At 43.7% G+C, this 12,447-nt stretch overlaps 1 protein-coding gene across 2 annotated transcripts in view; it reads right to left on the reverse strand.

Moving 5' to 3' along the window:
- tcf4 (transcription factor 4) overlaps nucleotides 1-12,447 on the reverse strand; it is a gene marked incomplete at its 5' end in the record, with an annotated part of 300,703 nt that overhangs the window by 134,751 nt on the left and 153,505 nt on the right. For both annotated transcript variants that reach the window (XM_080510102.1, XM_080510103.1), the window contains one exon: nucleotides 2,898-3,027. In XM_080510102.1, the coding sequence (XP_080366228.1) occupies nucleotides 2,898-3,027 (130 nt within the window). The remainder of the gene's footprint in view (nucleotides 1-2,897; nucleotides 3,028-12,447) is intronic.

Raw genomic sequence — 12,447 nt, forward strand, 5'->3', positions numbered from 1 at the left:
CGAGGCTTTACCAGGCTGACAAGCTTTTTATTTGTCTTCTGAGAAGAAGGTTCCTGCTCGATTTGTTTGAATTTAATCAATCAGCCGGCGAGGCGGCGGGAGCGAGGCCACTTTCCCCCGCTGCTGCCGCCACCGCGTATTTACAAAGAGAGCTTTCATACAAACAAGCGCGACACAATAAGATGCAGAATATAAAAAGACAGGACACAAAAAGGAAATAAAAAAAGAGACAGGGTCGAACGGCCCCTCCTTTTTTTTTTTAGATAAAAGAAAGAAGGGCGGCTTTTGACATGTTTATATTATTTTTCAGGGTTTCTCTCAAGGGGAGCGAGCGGGCGGGCGAGCGAGCAGTCTATTAACTTGGAAGGTGAGACTTTGATGGAAAAATGAAAGAGCGTCTTTTTCAGAAATTGGCCTGCAGTTGTTGCGTGTGCCAGAGTGTGTGTGTGTGTGTGTGTGTGTGTGTGTGCGTGTGTGTGTGTCCCCTCAAGGCTAATGCTACCAAGGCTACCCCGCGGCCACTATTGTCCCACTTTGTAAAGGACTGGCCTGCATTTTCTCCTCTTAAACACGTCTTTAAAAACACGGACACGCCACCGCCGCCGCCACCGCCTCGACCCTCGGAGCGCGTTCAGCCCAGGTCCAAGAAACCTGTGTGTGTGTTTGATGTCTTGGTGTTAACGCAGCGTGTGTGAGCCCAGCACACACTCAGAAATCAACGTCCAAGTGGACTTTTGCTGATATATATATATATAGTTTTTTAATATAGTAAAACATCAGATTTTTTTAATGACATACATTTTAAAACAAATTAGGCCCAGTCTATTTTCATTTTTAATTGTATCCTGTTTTATTAGCTATTGACTTTATTCAGTTCTATCTTATGACATGTAAAATTGTGAAGCACACTGCTGAAAATATCCATAAATTTTATTTGCTTTTATATTATTTCATATTTGAATAACTTCTACAGCACGTTGGTCAATTACTTCTTTTTTTTTAAATCCACTTTAGCAAATTTGACTTGAGACAAAATGTTTATCAAATATAAATGTTTGTATTTCAGCAAAAATTACGATGATGGCTCCTATGTTTAAGTTTGAAAATATTTATTTATTTATTTCAATAAAATCTTCGATTTTTTTAACGAAATGTGTGACGCCATTTAGAGGAATCAGATTTGTCCGTGTACTGTGCTCACAACACGGTGAAATCAGCTGCAGTGTGTTTCAATCCATCCAGTCACTTCAGAGTTAAGTTCTCTTTAACTCAAAGCTTCAAAAATTGACATTTTTGGATTTTATATTCTCCCTTTCCGCCCGGCGGACGTCAACACTCAATAAAAATCACAGAGTAAACAAATAATTAGGCTGTTATTGTTATCAATTAAATCTGGGTTTAATCTCTCATATAAAAACAAAAAAAAAACGGATTTCCGAGCAGCTTCTATTGGGCTATAAACGGTTTCCATTTGTCCACCATAAAACCAGCGGCGGCGACTCGCTCGTAAAGCCCTGCTGCTTTGGAATTGGCTCGCAGGCGTCCAGTGAAATGGTCGGACGCAGCTCTGTGGTCGCTGACCTGCAGAGTCTTAGAGGCCTGGAGACCTGACCTGAAGTAAAGAGACGACCGGGAAAAGCCTCAAGATTTCCCGGTAACGTCCTTCCGTTTTAACATGATCTGTATCACGGCTACATTTGAGCCTTTTCACATTTTTAAATTGAACGTGTTCTCCCTTGGCAGGTGTTATTATGGACTTCAGGATTTTACTTAATTTTGAAATCTATACTTTATGTTAAAATGTTTGGAAGCTGCACATTCAACCCCCCCAAAAATTACTTGTAGTTTTAGTGTCACACAAAGAATCTGTTATTTCACTGCTGAGCTTCACGCTGCACATATTGACATTGAATTTAATATCACGTATTTTACTTTATTCTGCAATATCGATTACCTTCCCTCCACTTCTATTCCCAATCATTTCCCCCAGGGATTAATAAAATATTTCTGACTCTGTTTGTTTTGTAACAGTCATGAAGTAAAATGGAGAGCTAATAGCAAAACTCGTTTTAAACAAGGTTTAATAGAAAATCTTAAATGACCGCATAAAAGAGTGATGACACCGACTCAAAGAATCCTCAAAGGCTTTTATAAAGACTATGATAATAAGCTTTTAATGTCACCGATCTAGAAAATATAGCGAGGGATATTTCAAGAGGTCAAACATGGGGTTACCATGGCAACGCTCAGCAGGTTCTGTCAATGATGTTGACCAACGATAACAAAGTCTTTGACAATGGCAAGGCACACACGCATGCACGCACACACACATGCACGCACACACACACACGCACGCACGCACACACACACACACACACACACACACACACACACACACACACACAGCAGCAGCAGCAGAACGACAAAGAAAGAAGTGATGATCTTTGTGTTCACTCACGCTCCGTGAAGTCAAAGCAGAAAAAAGAAAAAAGAAAATAAAACAGACATTCAAACGTGCATTTAAAAGTAACTAATTTACAAAAATTGCATGGCCAATTTATTAATACATTCATATTGGATGAAAGAGAAAAAGTGCCGTAAATCACAAATATCAGTACATCATCTGTTCAGACAGCATCACCGTGTTCAGTGCATCAGAAAATCGCCACTGCTAATCTAAAGCACAAAACTATTTTTTTGAAATCATTTTCTTTTACCCTGCCTGATGAGCTGCTGCTGAAGCTTTATTGAGCTTATTATATTAATTTCAGATTTTAAAGGCTGAATGTTTTGGCCATACTTTGTTTAAAATGGAGCTTTGTTTGAAAAAGAAAAAGGAGAGCAGGACGGAGGTGTGTTCACACAGTGTGATGGCATGTCGTGTCAGTAGGCCTCACCCATGGTGTCCATGTGCAGAGTTCTTCTCCGCGGGTTGGAGCCGTAGTGCTGCTGGTAGTATTGACCCGCCGGCTTGGTGGGCGACGTCGCGCCGGGACTCCCCAACGCCAACTCTCCACCCAGGACCGACTGGACGAGAGAGCACGGAGAGAGTAGAGTGAGGGAGAGAGAGAGAGAGAGAGCAGGAGAGCGAGGGAAGGGGAGAGGTAGGGACAGAGAGAGAGAGAGAGAGAGAGAGAGAGAGAGAGAGAGAGATGTTATGTAACATAAGCGATGATCAAGCAGAATTATTTGCTTTTGCTTGGTAGTTTACGGATACTTTCTTTTCCTTGGAAAGTATTTTTGTCTATGCTTGAAAAAACAAATTCCGTCTTAAAAAACATGCAACATAAAAGACATATAACAATACCAAAAATAAGACAAAACAACTACACAAAGAAAAATAACTATAGAAAATACCAAAGACCTACAGGAGAAGACAAAACGCCTATAAAAACACAGAAAATTACTTCAAAACCAAAAAAAGACACAGAACAAATATGAACAGACTAAACAACTCTGAATCAAAAAAAGCAACAAAACAAAAAAAAAAATTCAAAACAAATAAAATCAGCTCCAAAAAACACCTACGAGAAGAAGCAAAACAACTAAAAAATAGAAAAATCTGAATAAAAGCAGAATGGTGTGATGTTCTCGGTCTCCATGGGAATGAAGACCAGGTTTATCTTGTTTGGATCATAATAAAAAAGGCAGTGAGACAATCTGTGGATCATTTGAAGTATCAGAGTATTTAAAGTGTCAGAGGTACAACTTCCACATATTTTAGAAACAACAGTAAACAGTTTTTTCCCCCAAGTTGTACGAGCACACCATGACATTTTTTTTTTTTCCTTCCCCCTTGTTGTGTTCAGCAGCATGGGCAGACAATATGATGTGATTGAGAGCCTTCTGATGTCACAACCATTTTTGCTCTTGCAAATAAGTCTCCCCATGTTGCTGCCCTTATTAGAAGTTGGCATGGTTGCCGTACACCGGGGGGGGGGGGGGGGGGGGGGGGGGTCAATGCTACATATATTATTTACAGTTATCACACTGATCCAAATATTTTCCAACTGTTATGAGATTAAACCAGCCTGAGCAACTCTATCTAGACAGTAACATGATTTTCTAGATTAAACCAGCCTGAGCAGCTCTATCTAGACAGTAACATGATTTTATAGATTAAACCAGCCTGAGCAGCTCTATCTAGAAAGTAACATGATTTTATAGATTAAACCAGCCTGATCAGCCCTATCTAGACAGTAACATGATTTTCTAGATTAAACCACCCTGAGCAGCTCTATCTAGAAAGTAACATGATTTTCTAGATTAAACCAGCCTGAGCAGCTCTATCTAGACAGTAACCTGTTTTCTGGATTAAACCAGCCTGAGCAGCTCTATCTAGAAAGCAACATGATATTCTAGATTAAACCAGCCTGAGCAGCTCTATCTAGAAAGCAACATGATTTTATAGATTAAACCAGCCTGAGTAGCTCTATCTAGAAAGTAACATGATTTTATAGATTAAACCAGCCTGAGCAGCTCTATCTAGACAGTAACATGATTTTCTAGATTAAACCACCCTGAGCAGCTCTATCTAGAAAGTGACATGACTTTCTAGATTAATCCAGCCTGAGCAGTTCTATCTAGACAGTAACCTGTTTTCTGGATTAAACCAGCCTGAGCAGCTCTATCTAGAAAGTAACATGATTTTATAGATTAAACCAGCCTGAGCAGCTCTATCTAGACAGCAACATGATTTTCAAGCAGGAGTATAAATTAGCAAGTAGGCAATACAACAAAACATAACAAACAAACAAAATAACAACAACAACAGCAAAAAGACAAAAAAACAAAAAACAAAACAAAAGACAAGAACATTATTTTGATAATTGAAAGAACAATAGCAGAAAGCAAGAAAAATCAGCAGCAAAGCTCATCCATGAGGAGTGGAAGTGTGTGTGTGTGTGTGTGTGTGTGTGTGTGTGTGTGTGTGTGTGTGTGTGTGTGTGTGTGTGTGTGTGTGTGTGTGTGTGTGTGTGTGTGTGTGTGTGTGTGTGTGTGTGTGTGTGTGTGTGTGTGTGGTTTGTCCATTGGGAGTGGTTGGAACTGTGGTGGGGGGGGCCTGCAGCACACCGGCGGGGCCTGAGTCTATCGAGCCCGGATGCTGCCACCCCGGCACCCGGCAGCCCCCCAGGCCCTCCAGGCCCCAACAAACCACCCCAGAGAGCCATACCCCAACCCGGAAGGCACCAGATGAAGAGTGCAGAGAACACACCCCCCCCCCCCCCCCCCCCCCCCCCAAGGCAAGAGGGGCCCACAAGACAAGGCTAAAGGGCACAGGGCCCCAGGCCCCAACCCAAGCCGCCAAGCCGGGACCGGCTGGAGCAGGGTCCCCAATCCGCGTGTGCAGGGAGCATCCCCGATCACGGCGGCAAAACCCACTGTACCCCTGAGGGCCGGTCCCCCACCACCACCCCGCCAACCCAGCGGGTCAGGTAAGGCACTAGCTACTGAGCGCCATGCCTGAGCGACCGTACCCCCATACTCTGGACGCACTTGCCCCGGAACAGGGTGGGACCACAGCGCGAGATACTGGGGGAAGATGCTGAGCCCCCACCTTCCCAAATCAAGACCCTGTGTGACTAAGTGTAGTTAAAATTGTAGGCAGTGTGCACACCGTGACATGTAAATACTTTCATTAAAAACCAACAACCAACATTTCAGTTGAACACGCTGAAGCTGTTGAACAGTTTTTATCCTGGAAGTCCATGACAGATCACTTTGTTTTGGACCGTCAGTCAAACTTAAAGGTTGAAGAGAAGTGACAATGTTGAGGATATTGGAGAAACTTCAGAATTCTCCTGGAGAAAACAGTGTTAAGTTAACAGTGGGAGAAGTGAAGTTAGAACTTAGGTAAGTGTGTAAGTTCAGATTAGAAACCAGTTTGATGAGAAGCAGCTTCCTGGAAAACTTGAACTTATCTGAGACATTTAGCTTTAATGCACAGCAACATTTACCGAGCCTTACTGAGCCTTACTGAGTGTTACTGAGCGTTACTGAGCTTTACTGAGCATTACTGAGTGTTACTGAGCATTACAGAGTGTTACAGAGTGTTACTGAGTGTTACTGAGCATTACTGAGCATTAATGAGTGTTAGCGAGCATTACAGAGCGTGGCTGAGCGTTACAGAGCCTTACTGAGTGTCACAGAGCTTTACTGAGCATTACTGAGCATTACTGAGCGTTACTGAGCTTTACTGAGTGTTACTGAGTGTTACTGAGTGTTACTGAGCATAACTGAGCGTTACTGAGCTTTACTGAGCATTACAGAGCGTTACAGAGCGTTATTGGGTGTTACAGAGCTTTACTGAGTGTTACAGAGCTTTACTGAGCATTACAGAGCGTTACTGAGCGTTACAGAGCGTTATTGGGTGTTATAGAGCTTTACTGAGTGTTACAGAGCTTTACTGAGCATTACAGAGCGTTACTGAACTTTACTGAGTGTTACAGAGCATTACTGAGCATTACAGAACATTACTGAGCTTTACTGAGCATTACAGAGCGTTACTGAGCGTTACTGAGATTTACTGAGCATTACAGAGAGTTACTGAGCATTACAGAGCGTTATTGAGTGTTACAGAGCTTTTCTGAGCATTACTGAGCGTTACTGAGTGTTACAGTGCATTACAATGTGTTACTGAGCCTTACTGAGTGTTACTGGGCGTTACAGAGTGTTACTGTGCGTTACAGAGTGTTACTGAGCGTTACAGGGTGTTACTGAGCGTTACTGAGTGTTACTGGGTGTTACTGAGTGTTACTGAGCATTATTGAGCGTTACAAAGCGTTACGGAGCTTTACTGAGCATTACAGAGAGTAACTGAGCGTTACAGAGCGTTATTGAGTGTTACAGAGCTTTACTGAGCGTTACTGAGCATTAAAGACCTTTACTGAGCGTTACTGAGCGTTACAGAGCGTTACTGAGTGTTACAGTGCGTTACAAAGTGTTACTGAATGTTACTGAGTGTTACTGGGTGTTACTGGGTGTTACTGAGTGTTACTGAGTGTTACTGAGCGTTACTGAGCGTTACTGAGTGTTACTGAGTGTTATTGCGCATTACTAAGCATTATTGAGCGTTACCAAGCGTTACTGAGCTTTACTAAGCATGACTGAGGTTTACTGTCAGGATGAAAGTTTCCAAGCTGGATCTATTGGATCGTCAGTCACATTCAGTCTCCACCTACTTTTTTTCTCTTTTCTTCAAAAGACTCAGTGACAAACGTCAAAAGTCAGATTTTGAATATATGTGTTGGAATATCAGTAAAATGATCATTTCTGTGGTTCACGTCTGATTCAAATAAAAGTCTTAAGGCTGAATTATTTAATAAGTTGATACTTCTACACCTCAAATTTTAAGTATTTTGTCATAATTTGAAAATCTGCATGGTGATATTATGTTCATTTCAAAATAAAGTTTGGCAACACAAGCATTCATTTCTGCCACATTTTTAGATTTTGTTTTGAAGTCAATAAAAAATAAGTCCTTTCAAAGTAAAGGTTCTCTTTCATTGTGATATTTTGGTTTGAAAAAGTCTGGATGATCCTGTTTAGATGTTCAGTATTCCTTTTTTCTCACCTTGATATTTCTCATTTCACATCTTTCTCTCAAATACAAACCAAATATGTGACACACAAAGTCTCGAGTTTAGAGAAACAAAGTGAGTGAATTAAATACATTTTAAACGTAAACTTCCTTTTTGTGTCCTCACATCCAGTTTCTTAAATTATTATTATTCATTAAAAACTTCTATATCTTAAAACAAAGCTATTATGTAAAGAAGACACTTAAACTCCAGGTCCATAATATAACAAAGTATTAGAGGTCAAATTGTTTAACATTTAGAGATTTTTATTCTCACTTATTTATATGGAAGATATGATATTCAAATTTGAAGAAATATCTGATGAGATCCTGTTTTTAAGATAAGATCAGATACAATAAGATAATCCTTTAATAATCTCACAGATGGGAAAATGTACATTGTCATCGCAGCAGCATTATGACATATTAATGACTCTCTATGTAAATAATTAGTAAATCATTTATTCAATCCGGTTTTTGAATGCACAACACCTGACAGGTAGATTTTGAATGATTTGAATCGTTGCATTCAGTTCTGCTTTTTGAACAAAATCACATAAGAAATGACGTAGATCCAAACTGGATGAGCTCACAAACCTGAAGCAACTAGTCTAAAACAACTTTAGACTGCGACATTAAAACCAAGGAAGACGGATTGCCGTCTCCAATCACGGCCGCTCGTCTGAAGTCACGTGATCGATGGATCGGACTGGCGTTTAATCGTCGTACAAATGAGAGGAGGAACGGCTGAACAGAGCAGTTATGAAGGTCTTCAGAAGGATAGATAGATAGATAGATAGATAGATAGATAGATAGATAGATAGATAGATAGATAGATAGATAGAGAGAGAGAGAGAGAGAGAGATAGATAGATAGATAGATAGATAGACAGATAGTAAGTTGCTGGTTCTTTACCTCCGTGAGCGCGGCCTCATGCCGATCAGCTCCAACACTTTCACCTCTCAGCTCAGACTTGCTCCCTCTCTCTCTCTCTCTCTCTCTCTCTCTCACTCTCTCTCTCCCTCTGCCGCCGCCGTTCCTCCCTTCTCCCCTACAGCCGCGACCCTGTTTACAGCTCCGACTTAGCAAAGCGCTCACACATTGTCCCGCTAATTAGGCTCAATGGTTTGGCCGGCAACAAGTGGCTGATTGGGAGGCGAGGGGACGGGAACCCGAGATAAAGGAGTGAAGGGAGGGAATGGGGGCTTTTCTTTTTTTGTTTAAAGTGGCACAGAAAGTTAGCTGGGAAGGAAAAGGTGAAAAACAACTCCTTTCTCCATACCCCCCAACCCCACACCGCCTTTAAATAGATTGCAGCAGCACTCCATTAAACACCCCCCCCCCACCCCCCTTCTCGTTAAGTAATTAGTGTGCTGTGTATTTAAAGCAGAGAGGTGGAGGAGTGTGTTCAGACTGTGTGTGGGGGTTTGTGAGGCTAATCTGAATTCTGATCAGTGAGTTGCTCCTCTCCGTGGCCTGAAAACAAAAGTTAGCGTGGCGCTGGCCGGCCAGGACGGCTTTCTCATGCTAAGCAGGCCGGACTGGGCCAATTACAGGCCCCGCCCCGCGCATTCTGAGGCTTAAAACAAAAGAGGCCTTGTCTTAAATAAAGTCACACACACCCACACAGACACACCCACACAGACACACCCACACACACACACACACACAGACACACACACACACACACACACACACACACACACACACACACACACACACACACACACACACACACACACACACACACACACAGAGCAGGATGATGAGTGCCTTTGTGTGTGTGTGCGCGCGTGTGTGTGTGTGTGTGTGTGTGTGTGTGTGTGTGTGTGTGGTTGGAGGTTCCCACTAAAACAAAAAGGGTTTCATTGATTGCGGTTGCTTTTCTTTATGTCCTGCTCTATTCTGTCTTTCTCTTCTTTAGGTCGGGCCGGTCGCCCCGGCAACAGTTTAATCTGGAAGAGAGAGAAAAACCCCGTCGGTCTGCCTGTCTGGCTGTTTACATTTGTTTACTGTCCGATTACCTGCCTGTTCACCTGTCAACTCTTCTGTCCTGACACTTTACTCCCACCTGCTCGGCAGACGAGTGCAGCTGAAGAGAAGAAGAAGCGTTTCAGACGAGTCAAAACTGAAAGATAAAAAAACTGAACAATGTATTTTTCTAAGTACAAAACTCATCCTGGTGTGTTTTCTCTGGGCTACATAAAGACTTCACATGGCAGCTTTAGCTCTTGACCTTTTTCTATGAAGAAGTAAAAATTCATCCCTTCTATGTGTTACTGATGTGAAAGCCAGTAAACAGCAGATGTTTCTTCCTTTATATGTTGTTGGACAATTTCATCTCAAATTGCATTAAAGTCCAAATGAGATTATGGTGAAAAGTTTAGTTTTATGTGCGGGCAGCTATTAAAATCTGCTATTGTAATTCTGTTGAACGTGACTTTGTCTGGATTTTACTAGTTTTACTAGCTTTTACTGGTTTGTTGATTTGTTTTTTTTGTTTTGGACTGGAGCAGAAAATGAGTTGTGATGCTGCAGAGTTGGACGTGTTGGGTGATGTCTGTCCAGTTGGAAAAAACGAACCACAAGGGTTTATATAGGTCTTTTCCACCAGAAAGAACAGGTTGTAGCTCTGCACCGCCAAAGAACCGGTTCTTTTTCCACCGTTAACAGAGCCAAGTGAGAGCCACGTCATTGTGTAACTCCAAAATGTGACACGTCACTGATTTCACCAACGTAGCGCTCATACAGTAACCAGGAGACGGACTGTAACAGTGGTTTGGTCCAGGAACCAGGAGACAGACTGTAACAGTGGTTTGGTCCAGGGACCAGGAGACGGACTGTAACAGTGGTTTGGTCCAGGAACCAGGGACAGACTGTATTCATCAGTTTAGTCCAGGAACCAGGAGACGGACTGTAACAGTAGTTTGGTCCAGGAACCAGGAGACGGACTGTAACAGTGGTTTGGTCCAGGAACCAGGAGACGGACTGTAACAGTGGTTTGGTCCAGGAACCAGGAGACAGACTGTAACAGTGGTTTGGTCCAGGAACCAGGAGACGGACTGTAACAGTGGTTTGGTCCAGGGACCAGGAGACGGACTGTAACAGTGGTTTGGTCCAGGAACCAGGAGACGGACTGTAACAGTGGTTTGGTCCAGGAACCAGGAGACGGACTGTAACAGTGGTTTGGTCCAGGAACCAGGAGACGGACTGTAACAGTAGTTTGGTCCAGGGACCAGGAGACGGACTGTAACAGTGGTTTGGTCCAGGGACCAGGAGACGGACTGTAACAGTGGTTTGGTCCGGGAACCAGGAGACGGACTGTAACAGTGGTTTGGTCCGGGAACCAGGAGACGGACTGTAACAGTGGTTTGGTCCGGGAACCAGGAGACGGACTGTAACAGTGGTTTGGTCCAGGAACCAGGAGACGGACTGTAACAGTGGTTTGGTCCAGGAACCAGGGACAGACTGTATTCATCAGTTTAGTCCAGGAACCAGGAGACGGACTGTAACAGTAGTTTGGTCCAGGAACCAGGAGACGGACTGTAACAGTGGTTTGGTCCAGGAACCAGGAGACGGACTGTAACAGTGGTTTGGTCCAGGAACCAGGAGACAGACTGTAACAGTGGTTTGGTCCAGGGACCAGGAGACGGACTGTAACAGTAGTTTGGTCCAGGAACCAGGAGACGGACTGTAACAGTGGTTTGGTCCAGGAACCAGGAGACGGACTGTAACAGTAGTTTGGTCCAGGGACCAGGAGACGGACTGTAACAGTGGTTTGGTCCAGGGACCAGGAGACGGACTGTAACAGTGGTTTGGTCCGGGAACCAGGAGACGGACTGTAACAGTGGTTTGGTCCGGGAACCAGGAGACGGACTGTAACAGTGGTTTGGTCCGGGAACCAGGAGACGGACTGTAACAGTGGTTTGGTCCAGGAACCAGGAGACGGACTGTAACAGTGGTTTGGTCCAGGAACCAGGAGACGGACTGTAACAGTGGTTTGGTCCAGGAACCAGTAGACGGACTGTAACAGTAGTTTGGTCCAGGGACCAGGAGACGGACTGTAACAGTGGTTTGGTCCAGGAACCAGGAGACGGACTGTAACAGTGGTTTGGTTCAGGAACCAGGAGACAGACTGTAACAGTGGTTTGGTCCAGGGACCAGGAGACGGACTGTAACAGTAGTTTGGTCCAGGAACCAGGAGACGGACTGTAACAGTGGTTTGGTCCAGGAACCAGGAGACGGACTGTAACAGTAGTTTGGTCCAGGGACCAGGAGACGGACTGTAACAGTGGTTTGGTCCAGGGACCAGGAGACGGACTGTAACAGTGGTTTGGTCCGGGAACCAGGAGACGGACTGTAACAGTGGTTTGGTCCGGGAACCAGGAGACGGACTGTAACAGTGGTTTGGTCCGGGAACCAGGAGACGGACTGTAACAGTGGTTTGGTCCAGGGACCAGGAGACGGACTGTAACAGTGGTTTGGCCCGGGAACCAGGGACAGACTGTAACAGTAGTTTGGTCCAGGAACCAGGGACAGACTGTAACAGTGGTTTGGTCCAGGAACCAGGGACAGACTGTATTCATCAGTTTAGTCCAGGTCGCTCCATCTAGTCTGTCCTGAACCTCGGATTCAGACCAAAGAGACAGAAAACATTGAGTTTCCTTGTCGCTCTATTAGTGTTTTTTCTGTCTTGTTTTAGTCTGGAGCCCCTAGTGGCCAGAGAGGGAAAATAAAATGTGTGAATGAGCTTGGGGCTTGTTTTTCAACATTTGGGCATTACTTAGTGGATTTCTGCTCCTTTCACTTTATTTCTAGATTGTCTGAATCAAATGCTTCAGCATCAGGAGGAATGGAGGTGTAGAATG

Source organism: Blennius ocellaris (genome assembly GCF_963422515.1).
Source record: "Blennius ocellaris genome assembly, chromosome: 15".
In the NCBI taxonomy this organism is placed as follows: Eukaryota; Metazoa; Chordata; class Actinopteri; order Blenniiformes; family Blenniidae; genus Blennius; species Blennius ocellaris.